Genomic DNA, 27,805 nt, shown 5'->3' with positions numbered 1-27,805 from the left:
AATGTGATCATCATAATCTGTTTCTCGCACACTCCATCTTTCTCCTTTTCTTTGGCTCCTTCAGCTCCACTCTGCGCGCAAGTATTGCATCCATCTCTTTCAACCCTCCCTACTTTGTATTTCCTTTCTGACTTCCCCTGTCACTCAATCGTACTTCCTCCTCCCTTCACAGCCAGCTGCCGACCCCTTTGCTCACTTGCCCTTCACTTGTCTGTCCCTCACTCTTTGTAGCGTTTCTCACCTTCCCTCCCCTTCTTGTTTTCAGGTCAGAGGAGGCCAACAAGGCCTTTTCAGCAGCGGTACAGATGCACGACGTCCTGGTGAAGGCCTGGGCCATGTGGGGCGACTACCTGGAGAACATCTTCGTCAAGGACCGCCAGCTCCACTTGGGAGTCTCCGCCATCACCTGCTACCTCCACGCCTGCCGCCACCAAAACGAGAGCAAGTCCCGCAAATACCTCGCAAAGGTGATAAGAGAGCTGGGAAGGTGGGGGTGGGCTTTTGTGTGATAAACCAGTAGCCTCAATCAGGCTAGAAAGACATTATTTCTTAGCCCTCTCAGACTCTCACAGATACAAGCTGAGAGTAGTAATTTGATTGATTACAGTTCAGGGGTAGACAGTGCGAATGGGTTCCCACGGCAGATCGATGGCGGAGTGAAGGCCGTCCTCTGACACGGGGGGGGGGGTTAACAGACTAATGGCCTCCCCTGATGCTCCAATCTCATGACCCTCTACGTGGACTGACCTTTCTTTAGCAATCAGACCAATGCTACCGTACTTACTAGTTGAGTAAGCCCCGTGTGGGAGATAAAGAGGTGGACTCCTTGCTAACAAGCGTCCAACCTTCTTGCACAGACACGCACCGACTCATTCAATACAGTCCCTCCAGTCCGTCCAGAGGTTAGCCAAGAAAGACCTCTATTGGTTCTTATTTCCTGTAAAACATGTTCTCCCCTTGTCCTAAAATGCTCCTAAATTGATATTAGAGTACTTCCTTGTTTATGAATGAAGCAGTAGTACATGAGTTGAAGGTGTGTGTGTGTGTGTGTGTGTGTGTGTGTGTGTGTGTGTGTGTGTGTGTGTGTGTGTGTGTGTGTGTGTGTGTGTGTGTGTGTGTGTGTGTGTGTGTGTGTGTGTGTGTGTGTGTGTGTGTGTGTGTGTGTGTGTGTGTGTGTGTGTGTGTGTGTGTGTGTGTGTGTGTGTGTGTGTGTGTGTGTGTGTGTGTGTGTGTGAGAGAGAGAGACCAATCAGCAACGGCCATCCCTGCAAACTCCACCCCGTTTTTGGGGGGGTAAAATGTCCTCGGAATTTCATTTAGACCCTGGTCCCTGCGTTCAAAACGTAAAGAGTTCCTCAAAAGTTGTTCAGTTCTGGGGGAAAGTTCCTGCGGTGGAAACGGGGCTATAGCAGATAAAGCACTGAGACCTGCTGTGCTCAAGTGAGGTAGTTCTCAACATCAAATCTGATGATCACAGCACAAAATTATGGCAAATTTAGGCAAATTAGTGTTAAGTTTTTGCTTCATTAAAACACTTTTACTTTTTTCTATCATTTATTAATAAGCTGGAGGTGGCTGTGAGATTGTACAAAAAGAATGTACTAAACTGCCTGCTGGGTCTCTGCTTTCAAAAAAGCCACATGAGAGAGAGATTAGAGAGACTCATCCAGAGAGCAAAAAGACCAGCTACCTCCTATGTGTCAGCCTGGATAAATAATAAATACGGTCTTGCCACATCCAGTGTTAGCATTCGGCATTACTATCATCATCTGTTCTAATAACGGCATCAGCGACCGGCTTCACATCCCAATTAGATGTTTTTCTTGTGACCCCCACTGGTATTGTGCTGCTCTGCCTGGTTGGCAGAGCTTAGTCCTGATGGGTGAAGGGAGATGACCAGTCATTATCAGTAATTATGCACAGTCTGTGTACCCGGGTTGGCTCGCTGAAAAGAGCCTGAGGGGGTTGAGTGGGGTTAATGTCTTCATCATAATGTAGATGCACACACAAGCACACCAGGGGAGGAGAGATCACCTCCACATTGGCTCAGCTTTGATCATAGCACCAATTGCCAAGATGTACTCGTTCTTTGCTCTGCAGCCCCTCTCCTGCTGTGAACAGAGCCAGGGAAGCAGCAAGGGTCTGATTAATGATAGAGGCCTTACCTCTTGCTACTTGGTGTCTAAAAGTAGTTACTTTATTGAACATTTTCATGCAGCTGCCTTTAGACATTTGTTTGTTGTTTATTTCTTCCTTCTTTTCTTACCTGTCTCTCCTCCTGCCTTCTGTTTTTTTTTTTTTTTTTAGTATATGTGCTTCCTCTCAGCCAAAATCATTCTGTATCACAGTGTCTCCCATCATTGTAATGCGGTTGACACACAGCTATATGTTCCTCTCCAGTCCAGGGACTCCAGCAGCTTAGTTAACCTCCTCTCCTGCCTCAATGGTGTTAAATCTGAAGTAGGCGAGATTGGAGCAAATATGATTAAAACAAGTTATTTTTTTATAAAACGGTAGCTATAGCCTGACAGCAGTACATGAAACAGGTAACCTGAAAGAAAATTATGTGCCTCTGTGTCCGCCGGTGCTCCTAACAGCATCTGCAAGATTTCACAGACCGGAGGAAAACAAGCAGTCAGAGCTGATATGAGGTCTGCTGTCCAGTCTATTAGAGCCGGCTGTCAATCACTCGCAAACTCCGACCAAACGGTCAAACTAGGCAGCGCTGATCAAATATGAATCAACATTATGTTACTGTAATGCCTATTTCTCGCCTTAAATGTTTTCAGAATCATCTTGTAGTGTACTGTTTAGCTGTAAAATTAGAAAGTTTGTATCGCAGGCAGATTTTTAAAGCCTGAAAACAGAGCCATGAGGAGGTGTAGTTATCTCTCAGAACACTTGAATTACAATATGCTGAAAGGTTATTATGGAATTTTTGCCCAATGATGCCAAAAATATACTCTCTACTAAAGCTTTAAATGCTGGATATCGCAATTTTTTATTTTTATTTTAACGACATCATCGACATTGGTCCATCAAACTCTACTAAGCTTGGTTCCCTCCCGAAAAATATGAAGCAGGATGCTAGAAATCTTATACCAGGGCGTTGTCCGGTCTGGGACTTGTCCGTGTTTTCATCTTAGAACTTTAACCCTTTCACGGTGTGTTTTCAGTTCATGACAGTTAATTGTAACCTTTTTTGTGGCCTAAAAATGTCTTGTTCAGCATTCAGTTGTACATAGGTCCACCCTCTCATGTCATTTCTGGTTGCAAAAAAACAGAAATGACTCTCTTTATCCACTTCTTATATACAGTCTATGCTTGTGACCAAAGGTGACCAGGCCTTTGCTTGTAAAGCCCCCAGACTGTGGAACACTCTGCTTATTGAAACTAAACACACCACATCATTAGCATCTTTTAAAACTTTTATAAATATTTAATATGTTGCTGGGTTTTATCATCCCTCCGTTGCCATTTCATATATATATATTTTTAACTTTATTTTATCCTCCAATATTTGTATTTTTTTTACAATCCCTCTGTTGTTTGTATTTTATTCTATTGTTTTATTATTGTTTCTGTTTTTTAATCTTCTGTTGAGTGGAAAGCACTTTGTAACATTTTTAAGAAAGGGCTGTATAAATAAAGTTTTTTATTATTATTATTATTATTCTCACACTTATTGTGTTCTTGTTTCATCCGTAGGTGTTGTGGCTGCTCAGCTTTGATGACAAGAACACCCTGGCAGATGCTGTGGACAAGTACTGCATTGGAGTCCCGCCTATTCAGTGGTTGGCATGGATACCGCAGCTCCTGACCTGCCTGGTTGGTTCAGAAGGCAAATCTCTGCTCAACTTAATCAGCCAGGTGAGGCCTTTACAATACTCCCTATCCCAGAGCCAGATCTAGATCCCCATTGAGCTTAAGCCAAAATGCTCCTGGTTTCTGTTTTTAACTTTTTATCAATGAAAACACATGTCAGACGGCTCTGACAAATAATCTTACCATTTAGAATATGCATGTCCCTCGCCTTGTTGTTTTTTTCATTTTGTCTTCTTCAGTTTCGTGTCTGGATGTCTGCTCCACCCATCAGTCATTCATATTTTTTCCTGTCAACCATTTGGGGCAGCACATCTGGCTGGTGTGTGTGCGTTAGTGCTCATGCACGTCTTTCTAATCAAGATAAATTAACTGCATTCACGCCAAAGTGGCCCCCTCTCCTGCTTCCTATTTACCAAATTAGGCATTCAAATTCTTTCACTGTGCCTTTCTACAGCGATGTATTGGCTTTCAACACTCCCTGCTGAATTGGTTTTTAAATTATTTGTTCAAGAAATGATTATAAAGCTAATATCATGCGCATCCGCACTGCAGAGCTAGTAATTAAACCGAGGACTAATTTGCTTTGCTTAATGGAGTATTATTTCCGCACAATTTGAAGAGGGTGATCTTCAAAGAGTAGTCTGCTATAACAAACAGCCATCCTCTCAGCAGAGCAGGAATATTGTATAGAGGATATGAGAGAGAGAGAGTGTGGAGGAGGATAAAGAGAAGAGAGAGGGGAGAGACGGGGCTTTAGAGTACAAGTGGGCAGTGTTAAGAGATTGATGTAATATCATGGAAAGACAGACTAAGTGTGTGATGAAGTGATGGTTACTTTGGGAATCCTCTCTACTTTTTTAATATGCCGATAAAGAGGAAGCATCACACTGATGGTTGGTTGTTGAGCTCATTAACAAGCTGGCTTCATTCAAGTTAGATGTTAAATAAATGAACACCGCGGTATAAACACACTGAATCATTCGTATTCATGTTTTTATCTTAGATTTTTATATAACGCATTAATCTTGTTAGGTGTTTTATCTATCTGGAGCAGTGGCGGTATTCGAAACGGCATACTATACTAGAAGTACGTACTGATTTGGCCAAAATGTACTATGCAGTATGCAAACAAAAGCAAAATCTACAGTATGCCAAAAAATACCTGGATGTTGTACTGATTTGGAAAAAAATCTCCAGTATGCATCGGAACCAGTCTACCTTGACTACTGTATCCCACAATGCAAAGCACTGGAACGGTACAGTCTATGGTCACAACAACAGAGACCAAAAACAGCAAGTTTTTTTTATATTTTTCGTAGCTATTTCATCACTGGATTCACTTCTGAGAATATTTGAGGCGAGAAATCGACTGTGTCGATTTCAAATATTGTCAGTTTCACAAAAATTGATGGCAAATTGAACATTTGCGGCAATGTTTTCGGAGCCAGCCGGCCAGTCACGCTCACAGAGCCCCGATATGAGCTGGCTGGAGCTCTCTCAAGAGACCGGTTGCGAAGACGAGGGGCTTTTATTTCCCTTTTTGACAAATGATTCGTTTACACAACACACAATTGTCCATTATAAAATTAACAGGAACCTGTGGTTATCTGCCTGTTTGGAGTTGAAAAGCTCCACAAACGCCAGCAGTCGTAGCTCGCTCGCCAGCACTATCAGACCGGCTACAGAGCAGCAGGCAGTGGCGAGAGAAGAGGCGAGGGAAAGAGCTTCCGCTGACGGGGCAGAGAGATACAGCATGAATCTTTTGTAACATTAGTTTTAAACTGACAAAACTAATACACTCTCTAATATTTGCAGGGATATCATTCCACCGTGCTTTTATGATCCTACTTGTCTTAATTCACCATGAGCTGTTAGAATAAATGGTTTGAAGTTGGGGAGCGAATCCATGCCGTATATTATAAAGTAAACACTGATCATAAACAAAAAAAATTCAAAGCTCAATAAGTTGTGTTTTTCGATAATATTATATTAATAATAATAGTGGTAGTTTGCTTTTTTGTCCAGTGCTTTCAGAGCTCATTTAAAGGGCAAAGCCTGGCCCAGCATACCGCAAAATATATTGATGTAACAGTCCATACTGTTGTATACTGTGTATGCAGTACAGTATGTACTAAATACTGCATACTAAGTTCGTTAGTAGTATGCAATAGGCGGTTTTGAGTACAGCCAGTGTTTTTCAAATGGGGGTACTAGTACCGCTAGGGGTACTTTGGAGTACTGTAGGGGGTATGTGAGATTTTTTTAAAATGTTAATTTAAAAAAAATATCAGTCATGCATAATTCGTAAAATAATTATACTATAATGTTTTCATAAAAATAAAGTAATATAAATGTAAGTTCAATAAACCACATTTTATATTCAATATTCCTATTTTCAGTGCAATCGTTAACTGCCGTAAACTGTCAACTGCCACAACAAACACTATCACGTTCAGGATTACCGTTTTTTTATACCATTACCAGTTACGTTTTGCGCTGGTCGGTGGTTCTTGGCTGAAAAAATATTTCAAAGGAGGTACATTATTGATAAAATGTAGAGACCCACTGATCATTTAAACACGACACATGGTTGTTACCAGGCTCAAAGTTGTGACCTCTTAGTTACTGTTGAGTCACATAAAGCAGTGCTCTGCCCCTGTCTTTTGCATGTAAATGAATGGATGTCAATGGGTGACTGACTGTAGAGAATCTCCATCTATGGAACATCCAGTCCTCCCTTTGGTCTGCCTCGTCACCTCGTAATGACTGAAGGGTAAAAGGTTAACACCCTTTTCTTCTTCCCCCTTTTTTTTCATGTCAAGAGAAAACCGCATTTTAATGCACGGCAGCCTTTGTCTCTGCCGCTCGCCTGAATTATTTAGAGTTTTCTCCGCAGCGGCGGGATGTTTAAAAAACGTATGTTGAAATATTGATGAAGGTGAGGAGAAGAGCGCCTGGGGGCAGGCGGGAAGATGAATCAGAAGTTAACAGAGTATCTCAACAGCCCTCCCCGCTCGGGCTCCTACACTCACTCTCTCTCTCTCTCGCTGCCTCCTGCTTGTCTAGCGCTCGCCCTCTTCCCCCCTCGGCCCACCTCAGCTTCGCCAAAATGTGACATTTCTTATCTATCTTCCCATTAGCGGGCTGATCTCTGGTACCTCCTCTTCCACTCTGCCTTCCTTCCTTTTTCATCTTTAATGCTGCTGTTAGCTGCCACTTAGAACTCCCTCTTCCCGTTACTTCTGAATCTAGTCCTTCGCCTCTCATCTCAATAGGGTATTTTTTCTTTCTTCTCTGTTTTTAAGCACTTTGAAAAGGAGGGTCAGGAAACCGACGCATCTGCTGTACATGCAATATATAAAACTTCAAAATATAAGAGATTAAGAGAAGGCAATGTGCCGAATATTTTATATGTATAGAGTGACAAAAAAAGCGCCTCAACTTAATAAATCTGCAGTGGTGTGTACACAGTTCCCATGTACGTATTCACAGATATGATTTATACATTTCTGCAAATTTGCAGGAGGAGGAGGCGACAATAACTTATTTAGAGTGGCTTTTTGTACTGGAAGCATTGTACAGATTACTGTACTTAAGCCACAAAAGAGCAGATAAAACCTTTTGGTGGTGGCTGAAGGTGCTCCATAGCTGCATTAGCTCACCGCTGGGGAAGTGGAAAGTCTTTTTCCTAGTTGCAGTTCAATTTGATAGTAGTTTTTCGTTCTTCCTCTTTGTAACGTATTCAGGGCTTAGACCTTCAACAACAGCAGCCGCCTCTTTCAGCAGTTGTTAATCCTATCTGTCTCCCCTGCCTCGGTGCTGCCTTTACAGCACACCACCGCTGACTCACTGTCCATGTAGAGTTATGTGGATTGAGGGAGCTGAGTCTCTTGAAGAGACCCGCCGAGATCTGGAACAGCTCTGTTGGTAGTCCACTCCAAAGAGAAACTACCGTATGCTCTAGTTAGCCGTGGGCAGACCCATTCTCATCGTCGGCAGCTTTTAAACCTGAGCTAGTTCTCGTGTAATCTTGATATGTGCAGTTTAAGAATCCCTCTGAAGACATGAGCTAGATGTCAGAGGAACGTGGATAGAGTCAGAGGAAGATTAGAGGTTCTAAAATCCATTTAGCCTTAGGCTGAAGTATGAAAAAAAGCTTCTTCTCTTTCTTTCTCTATCTCTCTCCTATATATCCTCCTCCACCACCACCACCATCCATCCTCGACTCACTTTTAGTCATATTGAACTCAGTTTTGTCGTCGAGACGTGGAGGTATCCCTTTCAGCCCTGCAGGCGTATAGAGCGTCTAGAAGGGATCAAGTGGCGATGTAATTGCAGCCTATGAAATTGTGCTCTGAGACCTGAGAGAACCTTGTGGTTTGGTCTTCCACCAATATCCAGTGGGCTGAAAGCCAGGCTCGCTGATCTCTCCCACCTGGAATGTCCAAAAAAAAAATAAAAAATCTGTTTGTTTTCTCCAACCTGCTTATTATTCTTGTACTTTAAGTCATCATTTATATGAGGGTATTAACCTGACCCGCCAGATGGTTTGTTACACAGAATCATCTGAGAAACTGTTTGGAAAAGGGCAGGCACTTTGAAAAAGTACTTGGCAGGTGACTGGATGAGCCATCTGTCAATCAAACTCTTGCAGAAGCCAGTCGGGAGAAGAGCAAAAACATGTTTTCCATTGAGAAAAGCCTTCAGTGCCGTTCTTTGCTCTTTTTTCAATGAAGAAATACTCTCAGTTTCTGATGCTATTGCAGCATCTTTAGAACGTACTGTTGCCTCACCATGTCGCATCACACACACCAAAGCCACGCCTCTAGTTGCCAGTAGCTCCTCACAGGACGCTGATTGGTCCGTGGTCTGGCTTGCCGTACACAAACGCATTACTTGAAGCCTGACAAGATGGATTTTCATGTGATATAGCAAAGAGGAACCTGAGTGATCAGACAATCCCATACGTTTTAAAACAAATTTCCAAGTTGGCCATATTTTCTAAACCAACAAAAAGTAAGCATATCTAAAATTCTGATTGTAATCTGTCATTTATTCATACATGTTATGCTCAGATTAGGATTTAAGACCACTACCACTGGAAATGTTCAAAAAAGAAACGCTGTGTTTTACCTCTGCTTTATATGCTCTATTCTCGCCTCTGTAGAATTTAAGGGAGCTTTGTCACAGCTCATGTTTTACCTTTAGGCTCTCGCTTTGTGCAGTCACAGTGATAGCCAAATGTCACACACAAATATATCAGTGTCGAGTTGAGTCTACCTCTCTCATTCAACGGGTGATTCCTTCACAATATCTGTGTGCGGCGTGTCGCAATGGTCGCCCTCTCATGTATTAGAATGTCGTTTGGTGACAAGTGTGGAATTGGTATTGTAGCCACATAAAGGGGGCGTTCTACTTCATGTTCAAGACGCTTAACATATTGCCATCTGAGCTTGCAGTGCTACATGAATGGATGGTGAATGAAAGAAACCTTACAGTGGGGTGAATTTGCCTTTTACTTATCAAGTGTGTTTGTGCATCATTCTGTAAAGGAAGACTGACCTGCCATATGCTGTCACACAGACGTGTGGACTGGAGTCACATGACTTGGACTCAAGTCAGACTTGAGTCACAAATTTGATGACTTCAGACTCGACTCGACAAATAAAAAAAAAAAGCCTTGCAACACGACTTGGATTTTAACACCAGTGACTTGTGTCTTCACTTGGACTTGAGCCTTTTGGCTTGAAATTACTCCCCCAAAGCCCAAAGATAAAAAGTATGTTATTACAAAAGTGTGTGCACGAAGGCGATCAACTGCCCGATACCGGAGGTAACTCGGACAGCGTCGGAGGTGTTGGGTTTATTTACTTTTTAGAGATCCTTTATTGGTTTGTTTGGGAAGAGGATTTACTCGTGGGGAAATAACTGAACTGAACAAACTGGATCTCTATCTTTTGTTGTTTATTACCTAATCTCCAAAAAGTGTTGTTGTTTTTTTTTAACTCTGGACTCTTTTTTTTGGTGAATATTATTGGGATTTGCATTTGATCATCTAACAGTAGCAGGAGAAAACTATGAAGAACTAACATTACATTAGGGACCGCCAGTTGGCGCCAGTTACAGGCGCATTATGACTTGTTTAGGACTCAAAACTCAAAGTTTAGGACTTGGGACTTCACTCAGGACTTGAGTGCAAAGACTTATTGCAAAATAATTACTTGGTCCCACCTCTGCTGTCATATTATAAAGTGAACCATGTTTAGAGCTCAATCTGCTCAGACCAAACCATAATAAACTGAAGAAGAGAAAATATCTACTAAGTATGCTGGTAGCTTGCTAACGTCCTTTTTTTTGAGAAACATTGATTTTCAATTCATTTCTTGATTTTAGTAGAAGACATTTTCAGCGTAAACAGAATTTAGATTTCAGAAAACGATCTAGCTCGGATGCCGTACGACTCACTAATCCTACCTTTTTCAATGAACTGAGAGCGATACATAAATCATACACCGCGCTGAATTCACCTGCAGCATTGCTTATCAAAGGAACTCTACTCCCACCAAGTTTTTTGAGGTGATTTTGCAATGTGTTCAAAAACTTAAAGTCTCTTATGTTCCGACTTCAACCATTAAGCCTCCCGATGTTGTCGGTGACTTTTTCTTGAAAGTCTTGAGGGCAATTTCATCATCAATCACAATTCAGTTTTGTAATTCAGCCATGACATGTTTTTAACTTCCCTAACTCCCCTGACTCAAAGCTTCAAACACTCTCTCTGTTACAGCAGAGGTCTCTGGCTGTATCAGTATGATCTCTCTCTCTCTCTCTCTCTCTGACACACATTCACTAACGGTATCTCTGTCCCGCTCTCTCTCTCTCCATCTCCTCCTCCTCTACCTCTGTGTGCTCTCACTCGCTCTCTCTCTCTCTCCTTTGCGGTCCTGAGGGGGAGTCTTTGAAATGTAATCTGTGACCCTCTTTTATCTGCTAGGTGGGACGAGTGTACCCCCAGGCTGTCTACTTCCCCATCCGCACCCTTTACCTGACACTCAAGATCGAGCAGAGGGAGCGCTACAAAAGTGGTAAGTAAACATGGTAGTGTGTTGCCTCTTTACCACGCTATGAACATTAAAAGCTCTACTTCTACTTCCACCATGCATGTACGTATAGGTATGCATGTACATAGAACTTCCTCCAGTGTTACTCTGGACCGCCCATCTGTTTATCTGTACTTCAAGAAACTGTAGAATTCGCTTGTTGTTTTTCCTCATTCTTACCTCCTCTTCTTCCCCAGATGCATCTGGACAACAGCAGCCCAGTTCAGTGGGGGCCCAGCCCCACTCGGGGGCCTCCGACCCAGGCCCCATCCGAGCCACCGCCCCGATGTGGCGCTGCAGCCGGATCATGCACATGCAGCGCGAGCTCCACCCCACCTTGCTCTCCTCCCTGGAGGGCATCGTGGACCAGATGGTGTGGTTCAGGGAGAACTGGCATGAAGAGGTGAGAAGAACAAAAGGTGCTGGTTTGGCGTGCGTGTCAGACTTGTGTTTTTTTAGCGGATCAGATGGTGAGAAAATAATACAGCTGGTTTGTGAGGATTTCCATGCATCTGTGCAAAAGTGTGAAAGCGAGTTTGTGAGTGCACATCTTGTGTGTGTCACGCCACCTGGTCAACCAGATGACCCCCAGTCTCTCTGGTGGGCCGACACATCTGTTTAGTCAAAGGTGTTATCCTGATTTGTCTGACTGTCTTAACATTCCCTGACTGAACTAGTGTGTGGTGGAAGAAGTACTCAGATCTTTCACTTAAATTAAAGTAGAAATGCTAAAAAAGAAATGCTAAAAAGTCTAAAAAAATACTCTAAGAAGTAAAAATCCTGCATTGAAAATGTTCCTTAAGTAAAGGTATTTAAGTATAATCAGCAAAATGTACTTAAAGTATCGAAAGTAAAAGTACTAATTATGCGAAATGGCTCTTTTCACAGTGTTATATTATTATAGAATATTATATTATTCTGTTTTTGTCACTAATAAAGCCATTTTAATGTTGTAGCTCATCAATGTGGAGCCGGTTTTAGATATTGATATACTGCTGTGTAGATTAGTATTAAAGTACTGCATCATATATGTTTTTTATGAAAAAATAGTACCTCAAAATTGTACTTAAGTACAGTACTTGAGTAAATGTACTTGGCAGAATTGCCATGTACGTTTCAGATGAAAGATTCATTATTTCTTGCCCACTATTTTTCTTCAATCCCTTTTTTGTTGAAGCGCATGTCGACTTAAATCATCCATTCAGCCAGCAGCGTTTTTCCCCTCTGCTAATTGTGCGGATGTCAGTGCAGGACACGATCGTCCAAAACTGAGCTCGATGCTGCTGCAAATTGTTTTAGCCGTGCTAGGCAGAATCCACGCAAAGGTAGCTGGTCTGTGGGTGGAGGGGGGGGGGAAGACTGGGAGAAAAAGAGGTAGCAGGAGAGAAGACTGAGACAGGTGATGGATCGGTGCGGTGAGCGTGTAGGATGGGGAAAGGGATTTAGGGCCGGAAGTTTGTTGGTGTGTGTGTGCGTCTGTGTGATTATCTGTGATGGTCTGGGGCAGCTCAGCAGCAGCTGCAGCCTCTATGCTTCGTTCCACCGGGCACACAGGGGCATGCTGTGCCACCACCACCTTCCCTCTCCCCCTTTCTTTGGCTACTGTATAACATCATATCGCTGCACCTTTGTTCCTTAAGAAACTTGTGTGTGTCTCTATTATTTCTGCTGTGTTCATCGAGGACTTTTGAGTTATAAAGTATGTCTATTTGTCGGAGATCAAGCTCAACAGATAAAATGAAAAGTTTCTGATCGGAGAAAAATGTTGCTGTATTAAGTATTGCCACATGTATAACTTTTTCTTATTTATTTCCCCCTCCCTCTCCTCAGGTCTTGAGGCAGCTCCAACAGGGCCTGGCTAAATGCTACTCGGTGGCCTTTGAGAAGAGCGGTGCCGTGTCCGACGCCAAGATCACGCCGCACACGCTGAACTTCGTCAAGAAGCTGGTCAGCACCTTCGGCGTCGGCTTGGAGAACGTCTCTAACGTCTCCACCATGTTCTCCAGCGCCGCCTCCGAGTCGCTCGCCCGTCGGGCCCAGGCCACGGCGCAGGACCCTGTTTTCCAGAAGATGAAGGGACAGTTCACAACAGGTTGGTTGGCTTTTAAAAATAAACTCATGTGGCTGTATAGACATGGGAGCATCGAGAACAGACAGGAAGAAAAACAAGCGTTGGCGAGCCCTTTCATTTTGAGGTTGTTTCTTTACAAACACCTGCTCTCTGTCTCCTGTGTTTACTTTTTGAACTTTGTTGTTTGTTCACTTTAATTTCACGGCGTCAGCCATGTTAACTTTTAGTATTGCTGCTTCACCTCTTTTCGAAGAGATTTTTCAGGCAACCAAAAAAGCAGTTTTGTGAGTGTTTGACAAGGTGCGACAATTGCCCAGGTAGCGACACCAGCAGCACCTCTTAGCTATTCTCCCTAAAGCCTGACATCTGCCATCAGCAAACCAGAGCAGCATTCGTGTTACTGTATGTCTACACTAGTTTAAATGACGAGACAGCTGCCCCAACTGGCCTCTGTAGCGATGTATTGAACAGGTTACAATATATATATCTGTGTCGCTCATATCGGCGCTATCAGGACGGACTGCGCTGTTGCTCGGAGCAGCTGGAGCTTTGGTGTTCTGCAATATAATTAAGGTTTCCAACCAGATGATTTGATTTAGGGGTTGGAGGTGGTGACTGGTCAGAAATAGGTGTGTGTGTGTGTCAGTTTGTGTCTTTATTACACTGTGTGTGTGTGTGTGCACACGGCACGCCCACACTGCTTTTGATTATACACCAGTCAGCTGCATTTCTAATCTAAGCTGGTGCAGCGCTGTGGTGATGATCTCAACGAGCACAAAGCCTGTCACAGGTTTGATGAAATACAGCAGACGCCTCTGAGCGCTCTTGCCTCAGCTGAGACTGTGAAATGGTGAACTCTGTTGTAAGAGTTCAGTCTTTAGAGGGGGTTAGAAGTCTGTAAAACATTATTTGTTATAGCACATCTCTACTGAAACTGTAATGAAATTATTTTATTTCTTGGCAGCTTTTTTATCGGGGTGAAATGGATTCTCAATGCAGGTTTTTATAGACTCGTAGTCCAGCAGAGGCCGAGTAAAATGATTTTCTCCATATTGGCAGCTGGGCAACTTTGGCCAGTTTATATTGAAATGTAAATGTAGTGTAAGCCCAGTTAGACTAAGTACCAGCAGCCACCAGTAAAGTGCTGCTTTATTGTGGTCCGAGCTGGAAGTCGCTCCTACAGTGTTTATCCTCTTGGTCCGGGAACCAAGCATTGTTTACGGGTTGCTCGCTCTACCGAAAGTGAATATAGCTCATAAAATATTGGAACAGGTAGGTGAATTAAGAGACTGTACTGCTACTAAAGCTACTAGAGATGAAACACTTTACTCCCTGCCTGTTATATGTTGGTTCAAAACAATTGCAGAGAAGCTATTATGTTCTCATTCATCGGAGAGTAGAATTGGCAATGAATTACCAACATAAACAACGGGTCGGTGTTGAACTCCAACGCGAGACTACAAATTTAACACTAATGTCTCATGACCCATCGACAGTGTGAGTTATAGACAGCATGTAGCTTGTACCTTCAAATTGAGTACATTTTTTAATCCTGAAGCCTCAGAAAATTCCCATTCCCAATTCCCCTTGTTCTACTTCACCAGTCTCTGAGGTGTTGTACGCTGATGTAGCATCAAAGATTAAGAGTTGGAAGACACTCGGCATTGAGAGGCAGTTCTCTGATCCATCCCCCAGTTTTTGGATTAACACATTGCAAAAGCAAATCTTTCTGTGATATTCATGTGTATGCTTGTACGGTAATGATGAAGCCTCCAGTCATCTTGGCCTGCATGTTCAGATTCATACGCGAAGCTGAGGAATCCAACAGGACAGGTGCAGTTCTAGTTTAGCCAAGGCCCCCTCTGAGACATTTTTTCTCTAAACAATCATTCCCCTGTTTTTTGGAAGCCACGTGTCTTGTTTTCCTCGCATTACATAAGGGAGTTGAACCACAGTTCACTGGACCCGGTTTAAACAAGGCCCGTCTGCAGCTTCCTCAGCTTTCGGCGTTCAAATAAAACCGACTCTTTTCTCACTCCTGCTGCACATACATGTTTGCTGAATTACACTCACAGTCTCTCCTTTTTATTGCGTTTCCACACAGCCCTCCCTCCCTCTCCTTCCTCCTCCCCCTCCCCCCCACCTCTCTGCTCTTCGGTCTCTCCTGTGCTTTTCCCCTCCACTGGTCCTGAGAGTGGCCAATACAGCTAATGTGTTTGGCCCTGGGATAGTGGAGGACAAGGACTGCGAGTGAATGAAAAGCAGCTCGGGAAAAAAAAAATTATCACCTGACGCAGAGAGAAAAAAAAAAAGCCATAATAAGGTTGAGCCAGAGCTGACGAGCATAGAAAATTACAGAGAGGAGGCGTATAAAAGATGGAAGAGAGGAGATTAGCACCTAGAAAACAATGGGGAATGAGAGTCTGAGAGGAAACATGAAGACAGGTGTGATGGCATTAGCGAGCAAAAGCACGGGGCCGACTGAATGAACAACACAAACAAGAGCGAGCGAGACTCGGGGCGAGCGCCGCGCTGATGAATCTTACCAGATGTTGCGGTGCCAGCTGTGCTCACGCAGCCAGGCATCACCGGGGCTTCTGCGTCGCAGGGTGCCCGCCGACCATCGCTACCCAGCTGTCCCCACGGCGTCGTGGGAGCAAGGCCCGACAGAGACCGAAAACCACACAAGCCTTCCGGAGCGGAACAAACAGGGTTTACAGAGCTGCTGAGCAGCCAAGCTCCCATTCCCCGAACCACGTTAGTGGCTCACTCGCTTTCACAGGGTTTGTGGGCCGGAAAATATGGGTTTATGTGTGCACATATAACATTTGGCAGCAGGGAGGCATTCAAATCCAATTACGGCGAATGCTATTTGCATGAGTTACTGTTTTAGCGGTGGATCTGTTCCAGAGACTTCTGTCAGAAAAGCTTTTTCTGAAAAAAAATCCACAAGTTTCCTGTCTTTTTAATTCTTTGCCTATTAAATAGTAATTAGTCATGCTGAAATGACATTCACCATAGTTAAATGTAACTGTAGCAATTTGGCTTAGCACCTACGTACCTCCAGTTGGTTGCCAGTCATAGCTTTAAATTGTGAACTCCCCCCCTCTACGCTCATACACGCTGCCGTGATGACCTCTGATACGAGCCAAACTTCAGCTCACCAATCAGACACAATAAAGTTGAGCTGACTCCATCCCACCGCACACATTCACACAATCAGAGTCAGGAACAGGGAAGTGAGACATGAGGGAATGAGAGGTGGCCCACCTCCTGAGTCTGGATCCATAATTTGGTGCAGAAGTGTCAATCCTCTGCTGTGGTCTGTCAGGTAGGGCAGACTGCCAGCCCCTGGTTGCTACACACAGGTCAGAGTGCAGCCCGGCTACTTTCCACACCACACTCTGCCTCTCAGCATCCTATTCCCCCGAGCTAGCTGACAGAGCAGGGGTCAAAGATGAGTTCAGGGGGATTGAAAATAACTCTCTTCTTCTCTTGCACACAGAGCATCCCTGTATTTTCTCTCAGAAACCGGTTTAATATGGTCACACTATATTAACTGTAATCTGAGCTCAAAACAAGGTGAAACATTGGTTATTAGTTGTTTCAGAAAAAGGACTTTGTTTCTCATGTTTGAAAACATTTTTACTACTTTAAATATTCAGGTATTTTTACGAGTTGTCATAACATAACGCCTGCATCTTACGCGCAGCCGTCTCCAGATTTAAACAGGTTTATATCTGATAAAGATGGAATGATATTACTATATTGCTTCACGGCCGCGAAGGAGCTGCGTCGCACGTCTCGCTTTTTTCTATTTGTAAGCATTATACACTTTTACGGCGCTGAATTGTTGTCGGGGTTGCAATTCCTCAGGACTGTTTCAATTTTCCCTCCGCTATCGAGGCAGGTGAATTGCAGGCAGACTGATGGCGAAATAGGGCCACTCCGAAAAGAACATTGGCTGTTTTAAAGGGCTTATTTAAAGTATTAGGAGGTCTCACTCTGGGAGAGATTGAACAGGTTTGAAATGGCAAGGCCTTGCAGTTTCATGGATTCATTATAACAGGCGGCACAACAGGGTGTACTGAAATAGGAGAGGTAGGTGTGTGTGTGTGTGCGTGCATTCATGTTACAGAGATGTCCTGAGGGCTTTACTCCAAAATGGAAAACCTGCCTGGCTCACTTCCCCCTCCTTCCGTTGTTATTGCTGCTGCTCATCACAATATGTTCTTCGCAATATGAGTTGTGACTTGAAACAGGAATTTAATACTTTAAGACTCTCATTTTTATAGCTCTAATTTAATCAGCTCCCAGCCCTCCACCGGGGAGTTTTAAGTCGATAGAGCAAACAGTTCTTGCGCTGCCAGCCTGCAATGAATAACTTATCCGTGAAGTTCCCTTAAGCAAGGCACTTCACCACACTGCTGGAGTGGCCAGCAGTGCAACACAATATTTAGAATGGACATTTCCCAGATGTACATTTGTGTAGCCGCTGCCCTCCCCGAGGCATCACTGTAGAAAAAACAAGGTGCTCTTAGTGCGTGCTACTGTGTAAATAACGGTAAAGCAAATACCCAGATCTCACTTTAATTAATCTTAACCGTTTCAAACAAGCCTTGTAGCGTTTGCATTGAAATGCCATTTTGACCAATAAGCTTTCAAACGTTATTCTCTTTGATTCTATTTATTTCATGTTCTATTCTCTTTCATCATATTTGACTCAACTTTTGAGTAACCGTCCCTTGTGCGTTTTGCTGCCTGCATGTGTTTTAACCCCTTTTCTAGTGTTTTATTTGGCAAGGTTACTTAGAAAACACATTGGTATTTATAGCACTGGTCTGGGAGCGTAACGCTGCAGGGGAGGTGAGAGGTCGAACACACACAAAAACACACCTGGGAGCTGCCCACCACTGTTACAGTCTTGTAATGTTGGCGGCTGAGAGCAGCTCCACTGGAACAGTTATGGGGTTTAGTGTCTTGCTGAAGGGCATTTTGAGGGTAGTTGATTAGGGAGGGGAAAACACATTGACTCCCCCTGTCCAGACTTTCTCAGCTAGCTTTAGAATTTCATCTGGCCACTTACGAATCACTGGCAACCTGCATCTGCTTTTGGTATATCTGTTGTTTTCTTCTTTTTCTCAATTGTAGTGTCGCATTCTGCTTGCAGTCACTGATACTAAATCATTAAAGTCCGGGTGTTTTGAAGCGGGGTTTTATGAGGGTCATCTGGGGTCATCTACCTACAATAGATGGTGGTCGGCACGCCTGCAGTTTAGAGAAGCAGACAGGAGTTACCACATGGGACTAAAGCAATGTACTGCTGTGGACAGGGTCGGGAGCAAAATATGTTTTAGCCATTGTTTTCTTGTTTGTGTTATTGTGTGACTTTGGTTAGTTTGGATTCGCCAAAGTCACACAATAGCACAAACACACTAAACGATCGACGCAGTGAAAGACTAGCAACCCATAGATATAAAACAGCAGCAAACTCCGTGTTCTGCGAGGTCAAATTTAAAAAAATGTTTCAATGAAGTCTGGTGGGTTTGGCGAGAGCAGAGATAGATAAAACAGTTTCAGTTCCCTGTTGGAAAGGGCTATCTGATGGCAAAGTAAAGTGGTGAAAATATTCTAAATATAGCGTACACTTAAACTGATAGATTTTTTTTATGTGAGCCTTTCTTTTAGGTGGCTAAAATTAGTTTTGCTGCCGTCCCCGTCCACAGCAGTATATTGCTTTGCTTCTGTGTGGTAACTCCTGTCTGCTTCTCCAAACTGGGGGCGTGCCGACTGTCATCTACTGTAGTAAATACACTGACTATGGATAAACACCTCATACAACCCCACTTCAAAACACCCAAACTATCCCTTTAAGTCCACCAGGCCACACAGTCATTTGATGCATTTTGCGTTTTAAAATCCCCTCTTGTGGAGATGGACAGGAAGGCCGGGAGACACTTGGATAGTTGGGGGGATAAGGAGATGAAAAGTCCAGTGCTATAAGGAGATTTATGTTGTAACAACTTTTCTCTTCGCGCCCTACCAGACTTCGACTTCAGCGTGCCGGGCTCCATGAAGCTTCACAATCTGATCTCCAAGCTGAAGAAATGGATCAAGATCCTGGAGGCCAAGACCAAGCAGCTGCCCAAGTTCTTCCTCATCGAGGAGAAGTGCCGCTTCCTCAGCAACTTCTCTGCACAGACGGCCGAGGTGGAGATCCCTGGGGAGTTCCTCATGCCCAAACCTACACACTATTACATCAAGATCGCAAGGTAGAGGACGTTTTTTTACACAATACCTTCCTATTATATAAATGTTTAAAGTGGCTGATGAATGTAAGAGGTTTATCTACTTTTGCTGCCTGTTGATAAAACAGACGCATGGAATTTCACCGGAGGATTGTACCTCCACGTATCATTCTTCTCACATCGTTTATCACTTTGGTTCTGTCTCTCCGCGCTTCTCTCCAGGTTCATGCCCAGAGTGGAAATTGTTCAGAAACACAACACAGCGGCTCGTCGTCTCTACATCCGCGGCCACAACGGCAAGATCTACCCGTACCTGGTGATGAACGACGCCTGCCTGACCGAGTCGCGCCGAGAGGAGAGGGTCCTGCAGCTTCTCCGCCTCCTCAACCCATGTCTGGAGAAGAGGAAGGAGACCACCAAGAGACACCTCTTCTTCACTGGTAGGACCAGGGATAAGAGAGATGGGTGCATGAGCTTCAAAAACACATATAGGGAGGGACTAAAGAGGAACTTTCATGAGGATTATGTTGTTTTTTTAATTTTCTTCTTTTTTTTATGGGTTGTCACCTCTATCACCATGTGACTTTTTGATCAAGAAAATAGGAAATATTCATCACAGATCTTTCTGTCTTTGTTGATCAGAAACACCTCCATTTTTCTTCTCTTTCTGTCACTGTCTCACTCACACACACACACACACACACACACACACAATTTCAATTTGCTTTCAAGCGCTATTTCCTCTCCTGTCATCCCCCTTGTGGTTTGCCTCCGCCCAGATGTTTGCCCACTTTCCATTTATGCACTTGATTGGTTTGTTTAAGGGGAAATATGGACGGGGAATTGAGCAGTCCCTTCCAACCCATTTCCTCCCAACTGGAATGGCTGGTATTGATTTGATTTGGGGTGCCAGTGTATGCAAATGTTTAGACTGCTTTCAACTGGGCGACCGACCCAAGCATGCGCACAGCCCTTTTACCTCCTTTGACCCTGCTTGGTGTCGAGCGATGGCACGCCTTCAGTGCAGCTGTTTCCCAACTATTTTAGTTGTAGGTTTAGATCTGTGGTTTACACTGTGGTAAAACAGAGACTTGTTTACTCGCAAGTGCAGCCAAATGTTTACTGTTTGTTTGTCACTGACTCGGTTGTTTTCCCCTCTCTCTGCCTCCTTCCCTACTGCCGCTCTCTCTTCTTTTTTTCCCTCCATCTAATTTCTTTCCTCTTCTGTCTCCCTCCTCATCTCTTTCCCACCTGTATCCTGTCTCCTGTCTCTCTCTCTTTCCCTCCCATCTCTCCAGTGCCCCGAGTGGTGGCAGTGTCGCCTCAGATGCGGCTGGTCGAGGACAACCCTTCATCTCTGTCACTGGTGGAAATCTACAAACAACGCTGTGCCAAGAAGGGCATCGAACACGACAACCCCATTTCCAGATATTACGATCGTCTGGCCACCGTGCAGGCCAGAGGCACACAGGCCAGCCACCAGGTACGGAGACAATCATATAAAACAGATCTGCATACAAACAGGCATAACAAGACAGCACATAATGCAGTTGTGCAGCCTGGCATTGATATGCATCCTTAGTGATTGTAATTTAACGGTAGCTTCGTGCAGGCAATGTCACCTAGGAGAGCATTTGAGCATATGGAAACCATGCCATCTCCAAAACGTCAGCTTTTCATGACCTAAGAGAAATAGTCTATATGGTTTATTTAGATATAGGATCATTTTCTCAACCTGTTAAAGAACACTTGAAATATTAATAATAACCAAATTTCAGGAAAATGATCTGCTCTCATGTCGTCTCCTTTTGGCCCCTGGAATAAGAAAATCCGCCGTGGTGGACTATGGACATTGATTCATATCTAACAACTGCTATTAGCAGCTGTGTGTTCAGTATATTGAATAAAGTAGAAGATGAGTTTGAGGCCCCAACACCTACCTAACCTCTCCTCCCTCCTCCCTTTCTACCACCAGGTCCTGCGGGACATCCTGAAGGAGGTGCAGGGCAACATGGTGCCTCGCAGCATGCTGAAGGAGTGGGCCCTCCACACCTTCCCCAACGCCACCGATTACTGGACCTTCCGCAAGATGTTCACCATCCAGCTGGCCCTCATAGGCCTGGCCGAGTTCATGCTCCACCTCAACAGGCTCAACCCCGAGATGCTGCAGATAGCGCAGGTAGGAGGACGCACGCAAAACATACACAAGCAGAAAAGCCTCTCTCTCTGTCAAGGGCGAGTGGCATTCATGTGACGGGGAGCTAATTCAATAGATATACACTCTCATAGATGCATTAAGAGATCACCATTACCGTCTCCAATATCTGGCCGTGTGAATTACCATTCTCCCCCGTGACATTCACGCTGGGCCCTATCAGTCAGCCAGCCCCGCTGTCAATGCGAAGGATGTTTTGACAGAACGTTATATTCAGTCCCTCTGCTCTACAGCTATCAAAGACGTTTCAATTTGAAGAGGCCGTGTTTGTGTGTGTGCGCGCGCGGCTGCCTTTTCAGTCCGCACGCATCCGTCTGCCGCTCGGGGTCCGCAGACAGCTTTCTAAAAGTCATTATTAAAGATGATTGTGTCAGTCGGCCACCCCACCCCTCTGATCCTAATCGGCCTTTGCTGACAGGCGTTCCTCCGGGCAGCTAAGCGCTGGTATTAAGCCCCCTCTCTGCCTGTTCCACTCCGCAGATCCCATTAGACACAGCAGGATTACGGTACGGAGAGTGTGCGCACACACAAACATTACACACAAACAGAGAAGGGAGTGCAAGGACAGGACATCACAGCCACAGCATTGTGCCCCTTTTCCTGCCTAAATGGAGACCATATGTTCCTCCAAGTTGACACTTAAATAGAGCTCAGTGATGCTTTGAGGCATCAATAAAAAAAAAAAGGCACTGCTTTGTGGCGTTCATCTGTCATAGATTTAATTCTTTGACGATCTGTTAAATTTCCTTTTGTCATAATTTCTCTATCTTCCTTTGATATCGTTGCAATTTGTTCTAAAAAGGACCCAGTATCTGTCATTTCTCACACTCGAGTTCACAGCGCCCAAATCACTACATGCAACACACTAATCTGTTGCGTCATCCCGTTCACACCAGCCACCAAAATGAAGCCATCGCCGGCCACTAGTGTGGTGATTTAGCATTCCGAGCGCTGCCTCCACAGCCAACTGTCTGCGGGCTTATCTGAGCCTCCTGGGGGCTGCTGGTGTCTCAGCCCACTGCCTTGAGGCCCTCCGCTGGGGCCTGGAGGAGCAAATGACAGTAGGGGGGGAGGGGAGGGAGGGAGGGAGGGAGAGAGGGGAGGGAATTAAAGAGAAGGAGGAAGGGAGGGAAAAGAGGCGAGACAGAGGAGGAGAGGGGAGCACGAGCTGGAATGAAATGCTCTGCTATAAAGCTGTCAGAGCCACTCACCTTTTCATATAAGGGAGCTTATCTTCCCCGGAATGGCTGCTCGTGTAGCGGTCCTCTCGCACATAAATGCAGGCTTAAAGATGAAAACTTGGCTGTATATATTTAAGTCAGCGGGGAGCGGCGGGGGGAGAGGGGAGTGGGAGTGAATTGAGGATTATAGATGTTCTGCTGCTGATAGTTTGACGTGTTACTGTGTCTGGGGCACGCAGATCAATAACTGCAGCCGTTTCGTTGGTGTGAGCTTGTTTTGTAACTCCCCTAGCCTTTGCTGAAGAAGAGTTATTTTCTTGCAGGGCTCATGTGGTCTGAGGAGACCACTGCAAGAAAGGAATATTTATAGATGTTTTTTCTTTAATTGGTAGTGGATTATGAGGCTACCGACTTAACCTTTACTCCGTTCTCTGTTTTTTAGGACACGGGAAAGCTGAACGTTTCCTATTTCCGCTTCGACATCAACGACGCCACGGGCGACCTGGACGCTAACCGCCCGGTTCCCTTCCGCCTGACGCCGAACATCTCCGAGTTCCTGACCACCATCGGCGTCTCTGGACCGCTCACTGCCTCCATGATCGCAGTGGCACGATGCTTCGCGCAGCCAAACTTTAAGGTAACTTGTCTTACGAATATCCTGTGTTTTTCAAATAAACTACAGCTCCGAATAAGAATATTTTAATATCCTTTTCACCCAGCTGCAGTTCCCTTCGACTCCACAGAGCATTTTAGCATCCTCCAGCTCATTATTTTGGTTTTATGGCCCACAACTTTACTGTTTTGGTTCACTCTGAAGGCTCTCATCAGCATCGTTTCCAGATGCAGCAGTCTGTTGTTGTCAGGTGAAAAACTTTACCTGGTCTGTACCAAACGCCGGAAAGATACAGTTAGCAACTAGCTGGTGAAGTGGAGCATTTAGCAGCTAAAGAGCCAGATAGTTCCCTCAGGAGCTGGTGGAGACCAAAACAGAGCTAAAATGAGTGAATACTGGACTTACTTTCATCGGGTGGTGAGTGAAGAGTAATGTTGCTCCGTATCCGCTGGATGTGTATTTCTACCGTAGCACAGAACGGATTGGGCCGGAGTCACTTCCGTTGCCGCCGCCGTTCTCTCTCTCTCTTGCTTCACCACTCACTTCCCCCGTACACTCACACTCTAAGCACTCTACTCTTACAACGACACGGTCCTAGAGAGGACCATTAGCGTTTTCACGTCGGCCACCGTAGCTCTCCTACACGCTTGGAACACGGGAGTGGCTTCAGTTGGTTGCAATCTCCTCACCTCACCGCTAGATACCGCCAGATCCCACACACTGCTCCTTTTAAGGAACACATCAATCATTTGCATCCTTGTTACAACATTCATTAAAATGTGTTTTGTCATAAAATCGAACAATATTGCATCTAAATTTTAAAATAAGTATACTTACATAATATAATTACACTTGCTCGACTTGACCCAGATGGCCACGAGTCTTGGCAGGGCTTTTAAGGAGAAGTGTATTTAAATTGTGGGGTTTCAAGTCAGCTGGCAGCATCAGTGAGGATATACATCATTCTGAAGACGCAGCAGTTTGTTGTCGAATCGGAGCTCCTGCTGAGTTCCTCCAAATATTGTTACTGCGCTTAAACTTAGACAAAAACCCAGAGAGGAAGTTCAACCAAACAAAAACAATGCAATGAAAAGCACGAGCAGTCCGAAGGGGTTGTATAATGTATGTGCAGCAGGGCAGTAATGACAGGCGTGTGGTGTCTATGTATAGGTGTGGCTCATACTTCAAGTCTGACTGATGTGTGGAAGGGAGCAGGAGTGCTTAAGATGCAAATAAACAAAACACTCCACGATGTGAACTAGTTAAGGCCGAGTGCCAGAGGCCAGCGGTCGAAGAAAATGGACGTCTCCGGGGAACACAACAAAACACATAACAATCATCCACTCAAATATATAGCAGCCTGAAACCATACAAACACTTTAGGTAAGCCCAGGGAACAGTGTGTACCTAGTTTAGGTGATGATTGCTGGCGTTGTGGCCCCATCATGGTTTAGATGGTTATGTATTTCAGTGCTGTGTCGCGATAATAAGCTGCTACCAACAGAGAGAGAGATTTCCTTGAGGATGATTGGAACACCCTTAATTGGACTTTTTATGTGTATGTCTGAGATTGGTATTGACGTTCTATAAACTGAGCTTTTATCATGTTTCATTGCTCTTATTCCCACGGCGGACTCTTTCAACACACGGCTGAGGAAAGTAGAAGATTGGCATGTTGTGTACCTATAAACAGCCTTCTTTTGACACATAATATAGTACTTCAGATAGATGCTATGTTTATGGGATTAGCTAGGAATTTCACAAGCAACTAGAATGTCATTTGCCACCTTTTATTATGTTGTTATAGCACAGCGCTGTGAAAAGGTTTATACACCTTTTTAAGTTTTCGCATAATTTGTTGCAACACAAAGTTCAATGAAAAGAGGTCAGTTTGGAAAAAGTATGAACATTTGACTAAAAACAGAATTAACAAAAGGTCCACTTACATGCTTTTTTTGGCACTTTCAACCACATCTTTTGGTCTTCATGAGTGGAAGTGGTTTGCTCAGTTGACACTGTAAGTATGGATCTTTGGTGACATGGGGGTGGAAATCATAATCCCTGCCTCTGTTCAAAGATGTTTTTTGACAACAAAGATAATTTTCATCTGTAGAGGAAGACTGTAAGATGTGGTTGAAAGCTCTGGAAAAAGCAAGTAAATGGACCTTGAGTTAATGTTTTATTTTATTTTAATGTATTTTATTTTATTTTGGTCAAAAAAACATTTCAAGGACTAAAATTAAATTTCCCACTTTGTGTTGAAATTATTTTAATTTATAGTTAATTATTAATTATTTAGAATTAAGTAAATAAGTTGAATAAATTCAGTAAATAAAGCAAATAAATTAAATTTAGTTAAGTAACTTTTTTCTTGCATCATCTTTGGCATCAAAGATCATCTCCATCTGTAGAGGAAGACTGTAAGATCTGGAAAAAGCAAGTAAATGGACCTTGAGTTAACATTTTATTTTATTTTATTTTGGTCGAACATTTTTTTCCAAGCACAAAAATGAACTTTCCCACTCCGTGTGGAAATTATTTTAATTAATTATTAATTATTTAGAATTAAGTAAAAAAAAAAGTGATGTTGTTACAAGAGAGCAAAAAAATCCCATTTTCCTATTTTTGTGATCAAAGTAATTTTTTAGTTTGACAAGATGGCACAAAGCAGTCACTTTTTCATGGAACATTTTTTGCTCTCAAAGCTAAAAAGAATCTGTTACTTCATGCCTACTGAGCTACATTGGTAAATTTCCAGAAGTGCTCACAAGAAATGAACCACACGGTTATTTGAGAAATGTCTCTAAATATGAACATTGGTTGTCTTGAGGATCCAGTTACAGACAAAATGTTTCATGTTTTATCGTACATGTTTCTACACCATTGATTCTTGAAATTTAAATCTTAATTTCCTCCGTCTCTTGATAGGTGGACGGCATCCTGAAGGCGGTCCTTCGCGACGAGATCATCGCGTGGCACAAGAAGACCCAGGAGGACACGTCCATGCCCCTGTCCCCTGCCGGGCAACCGGAAAACATGGACTCCCAGCAGTTGGTCTCGTTGGTCCAGAAGGCCGTCACGGCCATCATGTCCCGCCTCCATAACCTGGCTCAGTTCGAAGGAGGAGAAAGTAAGGTCAACACCTTGGTGGCTGCGGCGAACAGCCTGGACAATCTGTGTCGCATGGACCCGGCCTGGCACCCCTGGCTCTGAGGAAACACGAGAAAGATGACAAGTGTTAAACATGTTGCTCTATCACTGTAACAGAAACCTGACGGACATGTTGGACTCTTTCTCTCTTGATCAAAGTACACATGAACTAGTTTGCTACGTGGAATCAAGTGGAACAAAAAGGCCCCTGACTGTCACATTGATAGTCTGAACAAAGGCTTGCCAGTATGCATAATAGTTATATTTGGACTGATAAAAAAATCTTTTTTTATCAAAACACAATTTCTCCTTCAACTTATATTTATTTTTATAACTAAAATGACAGGGACTCTGTGTGATGCCAGTTACCCTGTCGGACAAGGACAGTGTAAAATGTTTGTGTAGGTATCATAATGAGCCACTCACTCAAGCTTATGGAGTTTTTTTTTTTTTATTTTATTTAAAAGATAGGGAAAATCTTCTGTTGTTTGCTTTAGCTGTGTCTGTATTGTATTTCGCCTGCATCAAGAGCTTACAATTAGATTTTTTCCCCGCCCTTAAAACAGCCATTTGTCCTCTCAAATTTGTATTTAAACTGAAATGTGTAGCTTCTTTTCTAGTCCTGCAGAATGAGGAAAAAAATTGTGGTCCTGTGAAACAGATGATGCTCTTTTTTTCTGAACTTTATTAACATGTCTGACTATTCCAAAAGCCATTTTTCACTTCATATTTCATTTGTCTTTCCGTGAGCCCTGTTGTAATGTAACACTTCAGGGCGAATTGACACTGTAATAAGCTACAACAGCTGCAATGCAAATATGTCATTCCCAAGCTGACTGTATATGCATTACCCTCCCCTTTTTGTAAAGGTACAATGCATTTTTCAACAGAAGTATTATCTCTTGCCTTGTAAATAAGCATTTTGTTTTAATAAAATGCTCTTTTTTTAAATACAGATGCTGCTGTTGGCTCTTTTACGGTAAACTTGCGGACTCTTTCTTTAAGCTGTATATTAGGATAATCTCAAAAAATTAGTTTCAACTATGCTCACACTTCTTCCTGAGTTGTTGTTTTTTTTTTCACCAGTTGTAAAACAGCAATAATAACCAGTAATCCCCATCTGTGCCTCACATCTACTGCATCACTGTCACAGCAATAATCACCCTGAAGGACGCACTCTTGGGTATTATTGCGGTAATAACTCGTGCTGTGAAATGACTCCAGACGAACCGTTCCCTGACGTTAAAAAGTCTATTGCCGCCATCCTTGCGGTTCACAGTTAGTAGACATTTATGGAGAGGCATTTCAGCGCAGCAGTGTTGAATCAAAGTGCTGCTCTGTCGTCGTGGAGGTACGATAACCTTGTGGTCATTCCCTCCCCCTGGTTTCGAAAGTCCTGCGGAGG

At 43.7% G+C, this 27,805-nt stretch overlaps 1 protein-coding gene across 2 annotated transcripts in view; it reads left to right on the top strand.

Annotated features, from left to right (window-relative positions):
* Positions 1-27,355, top strand: part of trrap (transformation/transcription domain-associated protein) — a 90,180-nt gene extending 62,825 nt beyond the window's left edge. For both annotated transcript variants that reach the window (XM_074620801.1, XM_074620799.1), the window contains 11 exons: positions 266-467; positions 3,709-3,870; positions 10,817-10,907; positions 11,120-11,325; positions 12,753-13,014; positions 19,040-19,265; positions 19,464-19,681; positions 20,540-20,724; positions 21,217-21,420; positions 23,080-23,274; positions 26,179-27,355. In XM_074620801.1, the coding sequence (XP_074476902.1) occupies positions 266-467; positions 3,709-3,870; positions 10,817-10,907; positions 11,120-11,325; positions 12,753-13,014; positions 19,040-19,265; positions 19,464-19,681; positions 20,540-20,724; positions 21,217-21,420; positions 23,080-23,274; positions 26,179-26,463 (2,236 nt within the window). In that variant the 3' untranslated portion in view covers positions 26,464-27,355. The remainder of the gene's footprint in view (positions 1-265; positions 468-3,708; positions 3,871-10,816; positions 10,908-11,119; positions 11,326-12,752; positions 13,015-19,039; positions 19,266-19,463; positions 19,682-20,539; positions 20,725-21,216; positions 21,421-23,079; positions 23,275-26,178) is intronic.
* Positions 27,356-27,805: the final 450 nt, after the last annotated feature.

This window comes from Sebastes fasciatus, chromosome 20 (genome assembly GCF_043250625.1).
Source record: "Sebastes fasciatus isolate fSebFas1 chromosome 20, fSebFas1.pri, whole genome shotgun sequence".
Lineage (NCBI taxonomy): Eukaryota > Metazoa > Chordata > Actinopteri > Perciformes > Sebastidae > Sebastes > Sebastes fasciatus.
The sequence above is the reverse complement of the archived record's forward strand: the minus strand, read 5'-3'. Positions and strand labels throughout refer to the sequence as shown.